The following is a 21,426-nucleotide window of genomic DNA, read 5'->3' as shown; positions in this document are numbered from 1 at the left end:
CTGACATGAAGTGGACTCTCTTTTAAAAATCACTACAACAGAAGCAATTTCATTTTATTATAAAATTATTATTTTCCTGCTGGGAAAGCAGCTTTTATTAGCACTTTGATTTTACAAATACAACATAAACCTTGTTGTTATAACATAAATCAGACAGTTACAATGATTAAGACAAGGTCTTATCTGGCACTTCAGTCATATAGGCAACAACCTTATAACAAAAGGTGAATACATGCCATTTTAAGTTAGTTGTGACAACAGAGAACACATTCCCTTTGTCAAAGCAAGTTACACAATCCCCAATGCAAGATTCCCAAAGACATGCCTCACCAACTGACTCAGGATAAAACTAATGGAATCATGACAAGAGCAATAGCTGCCATAAGCCACCCCAGACACAAATTCCTGTTTCTCCTTTCCCTGGGTCAGTGTACCTTGGAGCAGTCAGTCCTTTTCAGGCTAATTACAGTCATCCTTTGACAGTAATAAATGCTTCCCTGCATACTGCAGTTTAAATGGAAAGCTGAATGGTTCAAATGCAAAGATAGTCAAAGCTGTAAAGCAGGTTTCTGAATTGGAGCACTGTGGACAAACTGGAAACACCCTTCTTCAGTATTTGTACGATAGCTTACGTGGCACCCATTGTTGTGGGATCTTAAAAGAATGAGACATTGCTTCTTATGGCTATCATTGCTACGTCTGGGAGCTATTGGATGTTGCAGACATTTTTAATTTTTAAAAATTAAAGTAGAGCATCAATAACTACTCCTACAGCATCAAAATCAACATTATAGTGCTTCATATGAAATGCACATTTCTTAAAGCTTTCACTTTCTCACCCTTTTCTGCTCTGATAGGAGATAGTATGAGAAATTTGAAGCCAAAAGGAATTTGCAAATGCTGTGAAAGGGGTAACAAATAGAATGGAATGTTTCATGCAACCTTCTCTGTGGTATTGCTACTGTGATTCCATGGATTTCCTTTTATTTTTTCTGAATTTATTGGCCATCAATGTTACCAACTGACCTCTTCTTTTCGTGTTATGGAACACGGCATATAGGAAAGTCTGAGCAGTTCTCTCTTTACTCTTCTTGAGTTTGGATACACTTCAGTTAAGTCATAATCCTTTTTTATTTTATTTTTACAAGAAAACATAGGGACTTAATATTCAGAATTCACCAGGGGTCTGATTTTCACAGTGTGGGCGCTCAGCACTTTCTGAAAATCAGGGTCCTGTAAAAAGTGTCTTAAATTTTGTAACCAAAAACCTGTCCCACCCAAAATTACTGGTCACCTTTGAAAAATTAAGTAACAGATTTTTAAAGACAGAAGGGGCCATTATCATCATCTAGCCTCACCTCCTGCAAAACAGGCCATGAAACCTCACTCAGTGATTTCTGCATCAAGCTTCTAACATCTGGCTGGAGGTATAGCAGTGGTCTCCAACCTTTTTAAGCACAAGATCACTTTTTGAATTTAAGTGCAATGCAGGATCTACCCTGCCCCTTCCCTGAGGTCCTGCCCCCCTCACTCCATCCCCCCACTCTCCATCGCTCGCTCCCCTCTATCCTCATTCACTTTCACCATGCTGGGGGCAGGGTATTGGGGTGCGGGTTCTGGACTGGGGCAAGGTGTTGGGGTGCAGGAGGCGATGAGGCATGCAAGCTTTGGGAGGGGATTCAGGGGTTGGGGTGCAAGAGGGGGTTCGGTGCTGGCTCCAGGAGGGGGGCTCAGAGATGGGGCAGGGGGTTGGGGTGCAGGAGGCAGTTTGGGGTGCTGGCTCCTGGAGGGGCTCAGGCCTGGGGCAGAGGGTTGGGGTGTGGGAGGGGTGCGGGCTCCCACTGGGCAGCACTTACCTTGTGAGGCTCCCGGTGGGTGGCGCAGCGGGGCTAAGGCAGGCTCCCTGCCTGCCCCGTAACACTGTCGGAAGTTGCTGGCATGTCCCTGCAGGCCTTGGGGGAGGGAACGTTGCTCCGCACACTGCCCCTCCCTGTAGGCACCACCCCTGCAGCTCCCATTGGCCTCGTTCTTGGCCAATGGGAGCTATGGGGGGCAGCCTACAGGCAAAAGCAGCGCATGGAGACCCCGCCCCTCCCCCATGCAGGGACGTGCTGGCCACTTCCGGGAGCTGCGTGGGGCCAGGGCATGCAGGGAGTCTGCCTTAGCCCTGCTGTGCCGCTAGACTTTTAGCGGTCGGACACTACAATCAACTGGAAGAGGTTCTGCGATCGGCCGGCCAGTCGCGATCTACCAATTGGTGACCACTGAACTATAGGGTACCTTTTAGAAAAATATACAGCCTGGTTTTAAAGACTTCACGTGACAGAAAATCCACCTTGTGCCTAGGTAAACTGTTCCAATGGTTAATTACCCACACCACTGAAACACTTGTACTTTATTTCTAATGTGAATTTGTCTCCCACAATCCTGCCTGGAAATTAAAGTCAAAATAAATACCCTGGTGGGAAAAAAATTCCCAAATCAGTATACCCACCCGTACGCTCACCCTCCCCTTTTTAAGATGACACATGGAAGTTGATCAGAAGTCTGAGCAGCAAGAAAGTCTTTGTAAGATAGGCAACCGTAATGGGAAAGGGGAAAAAAGAAAATGGCCAGTGGAAGTAAAGAGGGCAAATCAGAACCCAGAAGTATAACAAACTTTAATAAACACAGAACTGGTGGGTAAGGTCCTATGGAAAGGAAACCTAAGGGATAAAGGAGTTCAGGAGAGCTGACAGTTTCTCAAAAGGGACAATACTAAAGGCACAACGGCAAAGCATCCTGATGCAAAGGAAAGATAGCAAAAGGCCAACATGGCTCCACCCGCAGCTCTTTAATGACCTGAAAATCAAAAAGGAATCCAACAAAAAGTTGAAACATGGACAGTTTGCTAAGGATGAATACAACAGTGCAAGCATGCAGAGACAAAATCAGAAAGGTTAAGGCACAAAATGGAGTTACACTTGACAAGAGACATGAAGGGCAATAGGAAGAGATTCTGTAAAAACATTAGGAGCAAGAGAAAGGTGAAGGAAAGTGCAGCAGGGAAGGAGAGCTAATAATCGAAGACATGTGTTTAATGCCTATTTTGTTTCAGTCTTCACTAAAAAGAGTAATTGCAACCAGATGCTTAAACAAAATTAACAACAAGGGGGAACGAACACAATCCAGAATAGAGAAAAAACAGGTTAAAGAATATTCAGGTAAGTTAGATGTATTCAAGTCAGCAGGGCCTGATGAAATTCACTCAAGGGTACTCAAGGAAATAGGTGAAGCAAATCTTAAAACAGTTAGCAATTATCTTCAAGAATTCATGAAGGACAGGTGATGTCCCAGAGGACTGGAGAAGAGCAAACATAGTACCTATCTTTAAAAAGGAGAATAAATAGTTCCTGGGGAATTATAGACAAGTCAGCCTAACTTCGATACCTTGAAAGATACTGTAACAAATTTTTAAACAAGCAATCAATAAGCACCTAGAAGATAAACAGAATAATTAATAGACAACATGGATTTGTCAAGATCAACAAATCTTGCCTAGTTTTCTTCTTTGACAGGGTTACTGGCATAATGGATGGGAGGAGGCAGTAGACATAACATATCTTGATTTTAGTATAATGCTTTTGACACCAACCCACATGACATTCTCATAAGCAAACTAGGGAAACACAGTCTAGATCAGATCACTATAAGATGGGTGCACAACTGGTTGAAAGCCCATACTCAATTATCAATGGTTTGCTGTCAAACTGGGATGACACATGCAATGGGGTCCTGTTGGATAACAGAGTGGACAGTATGCTTATAAAAATCTGAAAATTACACAATGCTGGGAAAGAATTGCAAGCCCTTTTGAGGAAAGGATTAGAATTCAGAAGGATCTTGACAAATTGGAGAACTGTTCTGAATTCAACAAGATAAAATTCAATAAAGATAAGTGAAGTACTTTGCACTTAGGAAGGAAAAAAAAATCACACAAAACTACAAAATGGAGCATAACTGGCTAGGTGGTAGTACTGCTAAAAAAGAACTGGCGATCATAGTGGATCACAAATTGAATATGAGCCAATAATGGGATGCAGTTGCAAGGCTAATAAAATTCTGGTGTGTATTAATAGGAGTATTGTAAGTAAGGGCTAGTTTAGACTAGACATGCTACAGCAGCTCAGCTGCACTGATGCACCTGCGCTGCTGTAATGCATCTAGTGAAGACACTCTAAGCCAACGGGAGACAGATCTCCCACTTGCACTAATAATTCCACCTCCATGACAGGCGGTACCCTATGTCGGCGGGAGAAGCTCTCCCGCTGATGTAGCACTGTTTACATTGGCGCTCAGCTCAGGGTAACTTACACCGCTGGGAGGTGTTACCTAGCAGCTCTGTGTTCTTGGGGAACCAGGCACAGTACCCAGCCTGACTCATGAAAGACTTTCCCCACCCAGCCTCTGCTTGAACCAACACCTATCAGAAGAGAGACTTACAAAAAGCAATGAAAAGGCAAAATAAGGATGACAGGATTAAGGAAACTCCCCTAGCCTCATTTACATTGAAGATGGGACAGGGAGGCATCTCCATTAGCATACAGAATGGAGAACAGAGATTCCAAGGCAAGAACCCGCATGGAACTCTGGGACCAGAAAAGCAGGGAAGCACTGCATGATGGGGGAAATCTCTGCTCCAGATGTTAATGAACCCACGCCTGCACACACCCAGCTCAGTAGTTATCAGATCAATTCTAGTAATAAATCCTTTATTGGTATCCGAAATAGTGAAGCTCCCTAATTGCATTGTGAGCTCCCTCCAAGGAACACCGCCCAAAGCCAGGAATGATCAGCTCCCATGGTCTAGCCCAGTCGTTCCCAAATTTGTTCTGCCGCTTGTGCAGGGAAAGCCCCCTGTGAGCCGGGCCAGTTTGTTTACCTGCCGCATCCGCAGGTTCAGCTGATCGCGGCTCCCAGTGGCCGTGGTTCGCTGCGCCGAACTGCGGCCACTGGAGCTGCAATCGGCCGAACCTGCGGATGCAGCGGGTAAACAATTGCGGCTCCCAGTGGCCATGGTTCACGATCGGCCGAACCTGCGGATGTGGCAGGTAAACAAACCGGCCCGGCCCCCCGGGGGCTTTCCCTGCACAAACGGTGGAATAAGTTTGGGAACCACTGGTCTAGCCTGAACAAAACAACTTTGGTATACTCTCTTGTTTACTCATAAACAAATCTAGTGTTCTCCCTTGAACCACTGTTGTTTCTCTACAAAAACCCCTATCCATGCTCCAGTAAGTGTTCTGATGCCTGGATCCTAAACCTGTATCAGTTCCATTGGAACTTCATCTTCTCCTGACTGACCATGCTGGGGGCTCTGCCTGTATCCATCACTCCAGACCCTCAGCTACCATCACCACCTGGGACCCCCGATTGATTCAAGCTTCATGGAGTGGTGAGAAATCAATCAATATCTTTCTCTCATTTTTTGGTTTCCTCGTTCGCTCTGCAGCAACACTCCTTGTACCCAAGCTAAAAGATCCCTGCAGCACCCAAAAATCTTGTGTGGTTTGCTCATCAAGTGGGTTATTATCAGAACAATTGTAACATGAAAGTGGGGATAGGGACATGCTGAACCTGGGGCATATGAGGGTGACAACTTGAACATGCTGCTTGACCTAGCCTGAGTCCAGGCATATAGGGGGTCAGCTTGGGAGTGCTGATTGACCCTGTCCACTCAGACACGCTGTGTGTGTGTGTGCGCGCGCGCCCATCTGATTCTGGGGCTGGAAGAACCCAGCCCTGGGGAACCTAGGTCCTGCAGGATCGTTCCATGGGGAGGGCACTTGCAGCAGGGAGAGGTAGAGCTCGGTATGAGAACACAAGTGACACAAGCAGTACATTGATAGAAGTACAGAACCTCTCCCCCCCACACAGAAGAGGAACCCTAATAAATAGCATAGCCCAAAGTAATGGGCAAAGCTGGTAACAGGGGGTTGGGGGGCTTATTCATACACTTGAGCAATGTAAGTTATACAAAAGTAAGTTGGAGTGTAGACTTGGCCTAAGACTCAGGAGGTAATTGTCCCACTCTACTCAACCGGAGTACAGTGTCCAGTTTTGGGTGCCACACTTGAAGAAAGATATGGACAAATTGGAGAGAGTCCAGTGAAGAATATAAAAAATGATAAAAGATTTTAAAAGCATGTCCTACGATGAAAGGTTAAAAAACTGGGTATGTTTAGTCTTTTCTCAAGACGACCAAGGGCAGACCTGATAGACTTCAAATGCACCAAGGGCTGTTACAAAGAAGACAGTGATCAGTTGTTCCCCATATCTACCAAAAGTAGGACAAGTAGTAATGGGCTGAATTTGCAGCAAAGAAGGAGATTTAGAAAGTTTTTCCTTATAGTTAATTAGATATTAGGATAGTTAAGCACTGGAATAGGCTTTCAAGGAAGGCTTGGAATCTCCATCACTGCAGGTTTTTGAGAACAAGTTCGACAAACACTGGCCAGGGATGGTCCGGGTATACTTGGTCCTGTTTTAGGACAGAGGGGGCTGGACTAGATGACCTCTTCAAGCTCCTTCTAGCCCTTCTTTTTTTTGATCCTATGATAATCCACCATGTGTTTGTCTTATTTTAAAGATTCTCGAGACTGGCATGGCTTTTCAATAAATCCACTGTCTGCAAATCCATTTTCATTACAGGATATATAAAAGACAGAATAAGATTTTAAAAAGTAGTTTAATTTTAGCATATTATCAACCAACAAACTTCAGATTTATTTTAAATTGCCTTGCTGGTATAGTACATGTACCAAACTTCTTTCTAATGAAAGTACTGTTTTAAGGAATAAACCCCAGCGGGTGGTGGGGCAGGGGTTTGTGAAATAGCATGAACTGAAAAGGGGGGATTTTTTTCCAAGTTTTAATAAAAGAAATGTATCTTCTTCAACGCCTTTAGAAGCTTTAGATGGCTATATACTCCCATATCACGAAGGCAGCTCAGCCCAGCATCCAGTCATTTATACCAATTTATTAGATAGTTAGGCCACAGGAGCAGTGCTTTATTGTGTTAGGACTTAATTGCTGTGTGTGCACATGCGTGCATTCACTGAGCTGCTCCATCATCTTCAACATCTTGCTCGGGCATAGATATTCCTCTGCCCTTACCCACTATGACAGACATTGAGACTTCATTTCTATCCATCTTACTTCAGAGGCAGTACCATAAATGCAGTATCCGCAGAATCTCTCAAATTATTTTAATGGATACGAGTGTAATTTTCTCCATATTTATACTACAGAATCAACTATTGTGATCTTGCTTGCACAGATGTAAACCAAGAATAAGACTATGTTGAAGTAAATGGAGTTACACAATGTAAAACTGGTGAGAGACCAGAATCAGGCCCAATATCCTGAAGGGAGTATCTTCAAGTAGTTTCAAACAGAAGTTGTACATCTCTCAATTCTGTGTATAGCTGACCAGGTTCAGCCCAAAAGTTACAGGAAATTCATATTTTTCACACTCCTGTGCTACCATAGTTGCAACAGTAAGATTCACAATACTCCACACTAACATTCTGTTTTAAGAGTAAAAGAACCCACCTATGCTTAAAGGTTTTAGGTCTGTTCTTACTACACAAGTTGTCAAGGTTCCTTCCCCACTCTGAACTTTAGGGTACAGATGTGGGGACCTGCATGAACACCTCTCAGCTTAACTATCATCTTAGATTTGGTCTCACTGCCACCACCCAGATTTCTGAGTACCTGGAAAACTCTCTCCCCCCCAAAAAACCTTCCCCTCCCTGGGTAGCCTTGAGAGACTCCTCCACCAAGTCCCTGGTGAACACTGATCCAAATCCCTTGGATCTTAAAACAAGGAGAATTTAACCATCCCCCCTCCTTTCCCCCACCAATTCCTGGTGAGTCCAGATCCAATCCCCTTGGATCTTAAAACACGGAAAAATCAATCAGGTTCTTAAAAAGAAGGCTTTTAATTAAAGAAAGAAAGGTAAAAATCATCTCTGTAAAATCAGGATGGAAAATAACTTTACAGGGTAATCAGATTCACAGAGCCTAGAGAAACCCCCTCTAGCCTTAGGTTCAAAGTTACAGCAAACAAAGATAAAGTCACCTCAGCAAAAAGGAACATTTACAAGTTGAGAAAACAAAAATAAAACTAACACGCCTTGCCTGGCTGTTACTTACAAGTTTGAAATATGAGAGACTGGTTCAGAAAGATTTGGAGAGCCTGGATTGATGTCTGGTCCCTCTTCGTCCCAAGAGCCAACAACCCCCAAAACAAAGAGCACAAACAAAAGCCTTCTCCCCACCAAGATTTGAAAGTATCTTGTCTCCTTATTGATCCTTTGGGTCAGCCAGGTTTCCTGAGCTTCTTAACCCTTTACAGGTAAAAGGATTTTAGTGTCTCTGGCCATGAGGGATTTTATAGTATTGTACACAGGAGGGCTGTTCCCTTCCCTTTATAGTTATGACACAAGTGAAAAAAAATCTAACTTTTTTCCCCCACACATGGTGCTTGGTCTAATATGAGGGAACACATGCAGAACTGCCCCAATGTTTTCATAATTTGAAATAAAACAAATAAAGTACTATTTTTACTCATCAAGCAGACAAACATGGAAGATTGCATCAGTAGGACTTCAACCTTAGAGGTGAAAACATTATGCAGACTGAATCCAACACTATTTATTTAAGTAGCTTGTGGTAGTACTGATGAGAAACTCGAATACTGCTGATTAAAAAATGGATGAAAAGGTTTCTGCAGCAAATGATACAGCTGAATCAAAGCTCAGTCAATGTTCTACCACCAATTAAACGCAATATTACAGAACATTCCTGAGAGGCGGAAGCCATTTCATAGTTGAGCTTCCAACCAACTTCCAACGCAAAGGCCTATTTTAACACCCTGTAACTTTAGCTTGGAAAACTGATTTGGTCTGAACATTCCCAGATTTACTGTGAAGGCAAAAAGAACACTTCTGCACAGTCTAAAATACATTCAAAGGACATTAAAAATTACCCCGATATGAAACTGTCTTGTCTGATGTTTGTCTCTCTAGTTAAGTTTTCCTGAAAAGTTGTGTGCTGGCTATATTTGAAGAAATTATGCACAGTTATTTTTGTTGTTGTTGTAATAGATAGTTTGGAGCCCAATCCTGTTCCAACTGAATTCAATGGAAAGTGTTTTTGTTTCCTTGTTTGAAGTTTGTACAAAGTTTTCTGATTTGACAAGTTGTGTCATGGGAGAGCATTCAATAAGAGCATAACTGTAACAAAGCTAGTCTTGAACCTAAGCCTTTACAGACTCAAGCTAGTGCTCAGAACACCCACTAACTCTCAAATACCTACAAATGATAGTGTTATTTCCTTTTACTATCTTATCAATAGTTTATCACTGATCAAAATGAATTGTACATGTTTATCTTCCATACAGAGGCAGTCTTATTCTCCTCCAGCTACCCACTACGTGAAAAAGTATGATTTTATTAAATTGTGTATATTGCCTTAAAGGCGGCCATCTGTAAACCAAAATCCCTATCCTAAGAACATTACGAGTTAAACTGGATGGGGAAGAAATTAGTGTTGTGACCTAAAAGGGGAAGGGACAATCATAGAGTCATAGACTTTAAGGTCAGAAGGTACCATCATGATCATCTAGTCTGATCTCCTGCATATTGCAGACCACAGAACCTCACCCACCCACTCCTGAAATAGACCCCTAATCTCTGGCTGAGTTACTGAAGTCCTCAAATCATGATTTAAAGACCAAGTTACAGAGGATCCACCATTTATACTACTTTAAACCTGCAAATGATCCATGCCCCATGCTGCAGAGGAAGGCAAAAAAATCCCCTGGGTCTCTGCTAATCTGACCTGGTGGGAAATTCCTTCCCGACCCCAAATATCGTGACCAGTTAGACCCTGAGCACGTGAGCAAGACCCACCAGCCAGACACCTGGGAAAGAATTCTCTGTAGTAACTCAGAGCCTTTCCCATCTAGTGTCCCATCATCGGCCATTGGGGATATTTGCTGCTAGCAGTTGCAGATCAGCTACATGCCATTGTAGGCAGTCTCATCATACCATCCTCTCCATAAACTTATCAAGCTCAGTCTTGAAGCCAGTTAGGTTGTTTGCCCCCACTACTCCTCTTGGAAGGCTGCTCCAGAATTCCACTCCTCCGATGGTTAGAAACCTTCATCTAATTTCAAACCTAAACTTGTTGATGGACAGTTTATATCCATTTGTTCTTGTGTCCACATTGGTACCTAGCTTAAATAATTCTCTCCCTCCCTGGTATTTATCCCGCTGATGTATTTATAGAGAGCAATCATATCTCCCCTCAGGCTTCATTTGGTTAAGCTAAACAAGCCAAGCTCTTTGAGTCTCCTCTCATAAGGTAGGTTTTCCATTCCTCAGATCATCTTAGTAGCCCTTCTCTGCACCTATTCCAGTTTGAATTCATCTTTCTTAAACCTGGGAGACCACAATTGCACACAGTATTCCAGATAAGGTCTCACCAGTGCATTGTATAATGGTACTAACACTTCCCTGTCTCTATTGGAAATATCTTGCCTGATACATGCTAGGACTGCATTAACCTTTTTCACAGCCTCATCACATTGGCAGCTCATAGTCATCCCGTGATCAACCTATACACCGAGGTCTTTCTCCTCCTTTGTCACTTCCAATTGATACGTCCCCATTTTATAGCAAAAATTCTTGTTGTTAGTCCTTAAGTGCATGACCTTACACACTGCACTATTAAATTTCATCCCATTTCTATTACTCCAGTTTACACAGTCATCCAGATCATCTTGTACGATATTCCAGTCCTCCTCCATATTGACACTACTGCCCAACTGTGTGTCATCCAGAAATTTTATTACCACACTCCCACTTTTCGTGACAAAGTCAGTAATAAAAATGTTAAATAAGATTGGTCCCAAGACCGATTCCTCAGGAACTCCACTAATAACCTCCTTCCAGCCTGACAGTTCACCTTTTATTATGACCCGTTGCAGTCTCCCCTTTAACCAGTTCCTTATCCACCTTTCAATTCTCATATTAATCCCTACCTTGTCCAATTTAACTAATCATTTCCCATGTGGAATTGTATCAAATGCCTTACTAAAATGCAGGTATATTAGATCTACAATATTTCCTTTGTCTAAAAAAAATCAGTTATCTTCTCAAAGATCAGGTTGGTCTGGCATGATCTATCTTTTGTAAAACCATGTTGTATTTTATCCCAATTACTGTTCAAATTTATGTCCTTAACTACTTCCTCTTTCAAAATTTGTTCCAAGATCTTGCATACAATTGTCAAATAAACAGGCCTGTAGTTTCCCAGATCACTTTTCTTCTCCTTTAAATATAGGAACTATTAGCATTTTCTCTAGTCATATGGTACGACCTCCATGTTTACCGATTAATTAAAAATCCTTGCTATTGGGTGGAGATTATCCAGGATGCCCCCCGATTTAGTACCATTAAGCTGTTTGAGTTTGACTTCCACCTCGGATGTGGAAATTTCTACCTCCATATCCTCATTCCCATTAGCCACCCAACCACTATCTCTAAGATCTTCATTAGCCTCATTAAAACCTGAGGCAAAGAATTTGTTTAGGTGGTGGGCCATGCCTAGATTATCTTTAATTTTCACCCCATCCTTAGTGGTTAGCAGTGCCACTTCTTCTTTCCTTGTTTTCTTCTTATTTATACGGCTATAGAACCCTTTACTATTGGTTTTAATACCCTTTGCAAGGTCCAACTCTGCTTGGCTATTGGCATTTCTCACTTTATCCCTACACTTTCTCAGATTTTGAAAAAGCATCCGGGGAGATGGGACAACACTCTCAGTTACAATAATCTGAATAACCATGATGAGTAGCTTCTTTGGTCCTACTATGTTTTTGCTTTACAACACTATCTTGTCAGGCATAGGGATGACAATGGGAATGCTGAAGTGGAGATTAATTGCATATTACTAGCTGCAAAAAGTGAATTTGAAAGAAAAATCTGAAGAAGAAGTGAAGTCGCTAGGTGCACAAGTTCAGGGAGGCTGTTTGAGGGATACAAAATGGCATGAAAAAAGATGTGGAACTGCAGGAGGAAGAAGCAGCCAAAAGATGCATGAAGGTGAGTAGAATTGAAGTAAAGGGTCTAGGGCTGAATAGTAGGAGACCAAAGCAGGCTTGTAGGCAATGTTGAAGCAAGAAGAAGATGAAGATGCAGAACCTGAATGAGACATGGAAGAAGACAGAAAGCCTCTAGAGTGTATTGAAGGGAGTGACAGGGTCATATCAGCTGGTGAGGAAGATTATTTTTACTGAGCCCAGGTGGGTGAGGTAATATTTTTTATTGGACCAACTTCTGTTGGTGAGAGAGAGAGGCTCTTGAGCTACATTGAGATCTTCTTCAGGTCTGAGAAAGGTCCTGAGGCCAGGTCTATGCTAAACACTTCACTCAGGGGTGTGAAAAAGCCACTTGCTGTATATCAGAAGGACAGAACAGGTCGTGCTGGTGAGGGAGTGGCACTATATGTGAAAGAAAGCGTAGAATCAAATAAAGTAAAAATCATAAATTAACCAAACTGTACCATAGAATCTCTATGGATAGTAATTCCATGCTCTAATACTAAGAATATATGGCAGTAGGGATATATTACCCACCATCTGACCAGGATGGTGATAGTGACTGTGAAATGCTCAGGGAGCTTGGAGAGGCTATAAAAATTAAAAAAATAAATAATAACAGGGGATTTCAACTATCCCCATATTGGTTGGGTACATGTCACCTCAGGACGGGATGCAGACAAAGTTTCTTGACACCTTAAATGACTGCTTCCTGGAACTCACAAGAGGAGAGACAATTCTTGATTTAGTCCTAAGTGGAGCACAGGATCTGGTCCAAGAGGCAAATATAGCTAAACCGCTTGGTAATAGTGACCATAATATAATTAAATTTAACATCTCTGTGGTGATGAAAACACCACAGCAACCCAACACTGTAGCATTTAATTTCAGAAAGGGGGACTACACAAAAATGAGGAATTTAGTTAAATAGAAATTAAAAGGTACAGTGCCAAAAGTGAAATCCCTGCAAGCTACATGGAAACTTTTAAAAGACACCATAAAAGAGGCTCAACTTAAATGTATACCCCAAATTAAAAAGACATAGTAAGAGAACCAAAAAAGTGACACCATGGCTAAACAACAAAGTAAAAGAAGCAGTGAGAGACAAAAAGGCATCCTTTTAAAAGGGGAAGTTAAATCCTAGTGACGAAAACAGAAAGGAGCATAAACTCTAGCAAATAAAGTGTAAACATATAATTAGGAAGGCCAAAAAAGAATTTGAAGAAAAGCTAGCCAAAGACTAAAAAAAAAAAAAAAAATAGCAAACCTTTTTTTTTTTTTTTTTTTAAGTACATCTGGGCAAGAAGCCTGCTAAACAACCAGTGGGTCTACTGGACGATCGAGATGCTAAAGAAGCACTCATGGACGATAAGACCATTGCAGAGAAACTAAATGGATTCTTTGCATCGGTCTTCATGGCTGAGGATGTGAGGGAGATTCCCAAACCTAAGCCATTCTTTTTAGGTGACAAATCTGAGGAACTGTCCCAGGTGTCATTAGAGGAGGTTTTGGAACAAATTGATAAACTAAACAGTAATAAGTCACCAGAACCAGATGGTATTCACCCAAGAGTTCTGAAGGAACTCATATGTGAAACTGCAGAACTACTAACTGTGGTTTGTAACCTATCATTTAAATCAGTTTCTGTACCAATTGATGGGAGGATAACTAATGACATGCCAATTTTTTAAATGGGCTCCAGAGGTGATCCTGACAATTACAGGCCGATAAGCCTGACTTCAGTACTGGGCAAACTGGTTGAAACTATAGTAAAGAACAAAATTTTCAGACACATAGATGAACATAATTTGTTGGGGAAGAGTCAACATGTTTTTGTAAAGGGAAATCATACCTTACCAGTCTACTGGAATTTTTTGAGGGGGTCAAGAAGCATGTGGACAAGGGGGGAATCCAGTGGACATAATGTACTTAGATTTTCAGAAAGCCTTTGACAAGGTCCCTCACCAAAGCCTCTTCAGCAAAGTAAGCTATCATGGGATAAGAGGGAAGGTCCTCTCATAGATTGGTAACTGGTTAAAATATAGGGAATAAATGGTCAGTTTTCAGAATGGAGAGAGGTAAATAGTGGTGTCCCCAGGGGTCTGTACTGGGACCAATCCTATTCAACATATTCATAAATGATCAGGAAAAAGGGGTAAACAGTGAGGTGTCAAAATCTGCAGATGATACAAAACTACTCAAAATAGTTAAATCCCAAACAGATTACGAAGAGCTACAAAAGGATCTCACAAAACTGGGCGACTGGACAATAAAATGACAGATGAAATTCAATGTTGATGAATACAAAGTAATGCACATTGGAAAACATAATCCCAACTATACATATAAAATGATGGGGTCTAAATTAGCTGTTACTACTCAAGAAATAGATCTGGGAGTCATTGTGGATAGTTCTCTGTAAACATCCACTCAATGTGCAGCGGCAGTCAAAAAAGTGAACAGAATATTAGGAATCATTAAGAAAAGGATAGATAATAAGACAGAAAATATCATATTGCCTCTATATAAACAGGGGCGGCTCTAGGAATTTGGCCGCCCCAAGCAGGGCGGCATGCCGCAGGGGGCGCGCTGCTGGTCCCGTGGCTCCGGGTGGACCTCTTGCAGACGTGCCTGCGGAGGGTGCGCTGGGAGGGCGGCAGGCGGCTCCGGTGGACCTTCCGCAGTCATGCCTGCGGGAGGTCCGCCGGAGCCGCCTGCCACCCTGCCGGCAAAATGCCGCCCCAAGCGCGCGCTTGGCGTGCTGGGGTCTGGAGCCGGCCCTGTATATAAATCCATGGTATGCCCACATCTTGAATACTGCATGCAGATGTGGTCGCCCCATCTCAAAAAAAAAGATATATTGGAATTGGAAAAGGTTCAGAAAAGGGGAACAAAAATTATTGGGTGTATGGAACAGCTGTCATATGAGGAGAGATTAATAAGACTGGGACTTTTCAGCTTGGAAAAGAGACGACTAAGGGGGAATATGATAGAGGTCTATAAAATCATAACTCGTGTGGAGAAAGTAAATAAGGAAGTGTTATTTACTCCTCATAACACAAGAACTAGGGGCCACCAAATAAATTAATAGGTATCAGGTTTAAAACAAACAAAAGGAAGTATTTTTTCACACAATGCACAGTCAACCTGTGGAACTCTTTGCCAGATGATGTTGTGAAGGCCAAGACTATGACAGGATTCAAAAACAACTAGACAAGTTCATGGAGGATAGGTCTGTGAGGTTGCACTCCATATGCTTTACGGAAATATGCTTATGAATATGACATAACTGGAATAAGCTTTACACTAAATACCCCTTGTATGGTGTCATTATAAAGCTTGTAATCTACTGTGTGTGTTCATCCTATTTGTTTGCATGTATTATTTCTATATCTGGAGATAGGAGAATAAGATATAAATAATGTAAACATATTAAGTGGAGGCCATTAAGGGTGCTCCATAAACAATGAGTTGTAAATGGCCTTAGTTACTTGAAAGTAGTTACCTGTGTACTTGTGGGCCAGCCCATGGGGAATGGAGACTAGGGGTCTCACAGCGACATGTGACCATGTCACCTGATAATGAAATCCATCTTAAATCTGCTACTTTTCCATTTAGAAGGAGGGGTGGGGACCCAGAGAGAAAAGATTCTCACCCTGTGCCAAAGCTATAAAAGGGGGTAGAGCAAGACAAAAGAGGCTCCAGTCATGAGAAAACCCCTGCTTACCACCTGAGATGTCTGCTGGATCTAACAAAGACTGTACTGGGGAAAGGATTGGGCCCAAACTAGGAAGGAGTCTAGTCTGTGAAAAAAAACAGGAGTACTTGTGGCACCTTAAAGACTAACAAATTTATTTTAGCATGAGCTTTCGTGAGCTACAGCTCACTTCTTCGGATGTGAAAGAAGCTTATTGGATCATCTCTGAGGGTGAGATATTTCCTGTAATCAATTTCTTAATGTATTAGGCTTAGACTTGCGTGTTTTTGCTTTATTTTGCTTGGTGACTTACTTTGTTATTACTTGAAACCACTTAAATCCTACTTTTTAAAAACTTAATAAAATCACTTTTGTTTATTAATAAACCCAGAGTAAGTGATTAATACCTGGGGGAGCAAACAGCTCTGCATCTCTCTCTGTATAAGCTTTATACAGAGTAGAACAGATTATTTGGGGTTTGGATCCCACGAGGGGCTGGATGTCTGGGTGCTAGAGACAAACTAAAAACTGCTCAGCAGGTTACCTAAGTCTGAAGCTCTGGGGTTGTGGCCCAGACCTGGGTCTGTGTTGCAGCAGGCTAGCGTGTCTGTCTCAACAAGGCAGGGTTCTGGAGTCCCAAGCTGGATGGGAAAACGTAATTTCAGCACGTCAGGTGACACTCCCAAGGGGATCTCTGTAAAGGAATCCATCACCAGGTCCATCAATGGCTATTACCCAGAATGGTCAGGGATGGTCTTCCTAGCCTGTTTGCCAGAAGATGGGAATGGGTGATAGGGGATGGATCACTTGATGATTACCTGTTCTGTTCATTCCCTCTGGGGCATCTGGCATTGGCCACTGTCAGAAGGCAGGATACTGTGCTAGATGGACTTTTGGTCTGACCCAGTATGGCCATTCTTATGTTCTGTAGTGACCTTAACATCCCATGTAGACAGTGCTATGTCGGTGGGAGAGCTTCTCCACCTCTCCATCTCACGGAGGTGGAGTAACTAAGCCAACAGGAGAGCTCTCCCCTATTGGCTTAGAGCATCTTCATCAAAGTGCAACAGTGGTGCAGCTGCATCAGATGCAGCGTTTGCAGTGTCCTGAGAGTGTCTCATCTAAATGCAAGATTGAACAGATAGTTTAGCATTAGCAGTTAGCACATATTCTAAGGGACCATACAAAGTGAAGTGGCCCATTAACACCCCTATAGTCACAGGACAAAAAGGGGAGTTAGTTTGCTGAGGCATTTTGTATAGAATTAAGGGAAGTCAGGTGAGAAGCAGGGTGGGATAAAGGAGGTCGAAGTGGTAGTCAAGGTGGGAGATGACTCTGATATGGGCCATGGGTTTTGCAGGGAGAATGGAGAGGAAGGATGGATGGATTTTGGTGCTACTGAACAAGAAGGAACTGATGAGAAGGCCTGGGGAAAAAAATAAAGCCAGATACAGTATTTCTCATCCAGAGACTGATACAAAAACCAAGTACGGCCCTACCAACAAGACCCAGCTCTCTCTCTACTCTCAGCAGCTGGAAAGGAGGACAGTGCCTGGATTAGTGCCAGAGTGCCATTCCTGGACCTTGCTCCTGGGCTCCATTGTTTATATAAGCCTCTGATTTAGAGCTCCCCAACCCTCTCTCTCTCGCCTCTGCATTTATCAGGTCTGGGGTACTGTAGGACATAATAATGATGGTCCCTGCCTCAGAAAGTTTATTCACTAATGCCCATAGGTTCTACACAGGCCATGTCTATACTACAGGGCCTACAGCAGCAAAGCTATGGTGCCGTAGCTATGCCAGCAAAATACCATAGTGTAGCTGCAGCCTTCAGTGGTGGAAGGTGTTTTTTCGTCTCTCTAGGAACACCACCTCCCTGAGCATCAGTAGCTAGGTCGACTGAAACATTCTTCCATTGGCCTAGCTGCGTCTACACCGGCTATTACCTTAGCATAGCTATGGAACTTAAGGATTTTTCACACACCCCAGGGCCAACTATGCCAACCTCGATTTTAAGTGATCAGACCATAGCTGTCTACAAACTCATGAAGACAGAACAACACAGACTGATATTCAGAAGTTGATCTTTGCATTCATTAGAGCTAGGAATTTTATTTTAAATCTAAGATTGAATTCTACAAGAATAGATAGCTTAAATCCCACCAGTAATGAGATAAAGTCCTGTTTCCTCTTCTCCTCCTTGCTCCCCTCCCCACCAACCTTTTCCAACAGTTAAGGTTCCCCCCCCCCACTTCTTCTTTTGTAAGTTCTAACAGGCAGGACTTGGCAAGAGTCCAGATGTGAATGGTGGAAAGAAAGAGAGTCAAATACAACACTAAGGGCTTGTCTACACTGGCACTTCACAGCACTGCAACTTGAAAAAACACCTCCCTGAGCGCAGCAAGTTTCAGCGCTGTAATGCGCCAGTGTAGACAGTGCACCAGCGCTGGGAGCCATGCGCCCCTCGTGGAGGTGGATTTTTTAAGAGTGCTGGGAGAGCTCTCCCATAGAACCCTGCTGCGACTATACAAGCCAGGTTAAAGCGCTGCCGCGGCAGGGCTTTACCATCGCCAGGGCAGACTAGCCCTAAGTTAGTAATTTTGGGCAACAGGCAAGATAATTAAATCCTTAACTGTGAAACGGGGAACTGGAGAAGAATTAAGGAGAAAGGTGAGAAGTTCAGGTTTGCCTCCTCTCGATCCTGAATTTGAGCTGGTGGAAGGAAGTCCAGGAAGAGATACCAGAGAGTTGAAAGATGTGAGGCTGAACAGACAGGGAAAGAAGTCGATTTTGGAGTCGACAGCAGAGAAAAAGGCAACCACAACCATGAGATCACTGAGGGACAGAATATGTGGAAGAGCCTGTTGTTAAATATCTAAATTCTTTATTACTCATACAGAGTCAGAGCTGCACTGTTTTTAGTGGGGCCAAACCCAGTTAAACTTAAAAAGATGTTTTCCTTAATTAAAACTAGTTTCCAAACCACCTTACCTCTCCCACGGTTATTCAATGAGTAACAAAGATCCAAGTTTCAGAGACTTCCTCAGACAATATGAAGTTATGTAATACATTCCAAATCAGAAAGAGAGTCCCCACTTACTCCCTGCACACGGAGAGCTGGACCCAGATTTCAATGCCAATTGTTATTGCTAAATGACTCTCCCTTGGATTGTGTTTTACAAAAACCCTTTTTAAGTGTTTCCGACACCATAACACATTTTTGAGTCTCATAACTGAGGAATAAGCCAAAGGGAAGGGATATGGGAGGGAAATATATAGAATATCTATCTAGATAGATAGATATATAGAATGGGGTTAAGCATACTAGATAGAAAATAAAAGGTATACAAAGCTTGAGAATCAAAGGCCACTAAACTGATACAAAACTTCAGCTTCAAAAGGCTAACGAACGCATATCAGAAATCCAGTTTCAGAAACATATGCATTTTCCATACATGGTCTTTCCACAAACAGGTTAAAGGCAAAGAAGTTTTTAGTATTACTGTCGGGATGCTAACCGTGACAATGTAAACTCACACACCATGTCTTTTTGAATCGGTAGCTAGACCGAAATAATAGCACTGAGTGAAGCATATACTTCTCCTATCTTAATGAGGTGCTATGGTTGCATTTTAATAATGATCACAAACTCCAAGATTAATTATTTAACTGCCAGTTGTTAGTGAGTTTTCTTAAGAAAGATGGTTACTCCTGTCATATACTGATGTTCCATCCATGGCAATAAGGTTGCAAGTTTTGAATATAACTATAGCTACTCTTTTGATTGTACAGGAAATTAAAATGTTAGCCACTTAAAAATTAGGACAAACAGGTGAGTATACCATATGTAATAAAGTTGTTTGCACAGTCTCATGGGGTTTCTACAGAACTTGTTCCAGTACTAGTGAAGGCAGTTCTGTTTAATAAGCAAATACACAACTGGATCTATCTGTATATAAAGCTGTATAAACTGCACCGATGCTATCAGCATAGTGAATTAAAGTGAATAGCACTGAAACTGTGTTCTTCACAGACATGGTCATTGCACAAGTACTTTTAGACTGTTCCTCCCTGCGCTTTATAATATATATTCTCCATCATTATGTAAGATCGGAGCCAGGCAAAACAGTAACCTTTGTAGAAATTAACCCTGCATATTACCTACAACTTGTTGTGGTCTTTCTTCCTTGTTTATTTAGCTTTAGAACAGGGCTAATTAACCAAAGATTAACAAATCATCGGTACAGTTACTGTAAAATTGGTTACCACTTTAATCCTGTGGATACTCAGACACACGGATAAACCAGGCATGGATTAACCAGGTCAAACTATATACAGCCCTGAGACCAGCTAAGAAACCATCATTCATGGTTAGATTGGCGGAGTTAAGTTTCCCAGCTGCCAGAGATAAAGCAAATTGATAGAGGAAGGAGGATCAGACTCAGAGGAGGAAATCCCCTTTCGCAAAATGGCCAAGGGGCAGCATTACCTAGTAGCCCCATTTTCTTAGCCTTGTCCTCGTGGAGTTCACTGTTGCCTTTTGCTCTAGCAAGCCAGAGAAGGGATCCGGTCAGGTCCCGATTCCGGATCTCAGGTATGTACGGTTTGGCAGTTTTCGCAGCTAGGGCGCTGACGGGGCCCTATTCTCTAGCCTTAGATCAACTGCACTAGGTCCTGCTCCAGCTGAGAGGAGCTGGCAGAGTCTGCTGCCTTGCAACCCCCCACGCCCGCACACGTGGGTTAGCGAGCCAGGGAGCAAAGGGGAAGCCACTAGGGAAGGGAGCGGGCACAGAAGGAAAAACCTCAGAGTAACACGAGAGACAGACACACACAGCAAAACACCTGGGCACAGAAGTCCCGGGGATCAGACTGGGACAAGAGCCTGCGCCTTGCGTGGCTGGGGCAGGCCCCCTCTGAGCTGGCTCCGCTGCCCCCCGCAGGGTGCCCGAGGCTGATAGCCGTGCCCCCGGCTAGCTCCCCGGGGAGAACTCACCCAGCTTCTCCGCCCGCAGCCACGGCGGGGCAGAGAGTCCGAGCAGCAGCGCCAGGAGCGCGGAGCGGGCAGCCCGCAGCCCCCCGCTGCAGCCCATGGCGCTGCCTCCTGAGGGGGAGGGCGGGGGACAACTTTCCCCAGTCGCTGCTGCGCCTTCTCCGCCGGGGGCTGCTCTGCTGCTGCCGAGAGGCTCCTTCAGACCCAGGCAGCCAGTGTCCGCGTGGGGGGTGGCGGGGCACCCGCCTGGCCCCTGCGAGCGAGGGGCTGCGGTGCAGCAGGCGGCTGCCCTCCTGTCCCGCCGCCCGCGTTTCTCTCTCGAGGGCGGCAGCTCCGCATCTCTCCTCCCCCTGCCCAGGAGCTGGGGGTGGGGAAAGGAAACCAGAGGACGGGAAGCACCGCCGTTCCCATTGGACGGGGCTGCGGGGCGGCCCCCAGCCTTGCCTCGCCTCTTCCCCCAGCAGAGGTGCAGGCCAGGGTCCAGCGGAGCAGGCGGGCGGGTACAAGTGTCTCTCCCTCGGCTGGCGGAGTTGCAGCTGCGGGTCCTTCCTATCGCTTGTGGCTGTGCCCAGCTTGCATCCCCGCTCATTG

At 43.6% G+C, this 21,426-nt stretch overlaps 1 protein-coding gene across 2 annotated transcripts in view; it reads right to left on the bottom strand.

The window, feature by feature from the left end:
• The window catches only part of DCBLD1 (discoidin, CUB and LCCL domain containing 1), an 81,091-nt gene extending 59,948 nt beyond the window's left edge, over nt 1-21,143 (bottom strand). Inside the window, exon 1 of one of the 2 annotated variants that reach the window (XM_045010210.1) lies at nt 20,839-21,143. In XM_045010210.1, the coding sequence (XP_044866145.1) occupies nt 20,839-20,935 (97 nt within the window). In that variant the 5' untranslated portion in view covers nt 20,936-21,143. Of the gene's footprint in view, nt 1-20,334; nt 20,363-20,838 lie in introns of those variants that run through there. The other variant, XM_045010211.1, reaches the window with a different exon arrangement.
• Between the last annotated feature and the right edge of the window lie 283 nt (nt 21,144-21,426).

This window comes from Mauremys mutica, chromosome 3 (assembly GCF_020497125.1).
Source record: "Mauremys mutica isolate MM-2020 ecotype Southern chromosome 3, ASM2049712v1, whole genome shotgun sequence".
In the NCBI taxonomy this organism is placed as follows: domain Eukaryota; kingdom Metazoa; phylum Chordata; order Testudines; family Geoemydidae; genus Mauremys; species Mauremys mutica.
Note: the sequence above shows the minus strand (reverse complement) of the source record. Positions and strands in the feature narration are given on the sequence as shown.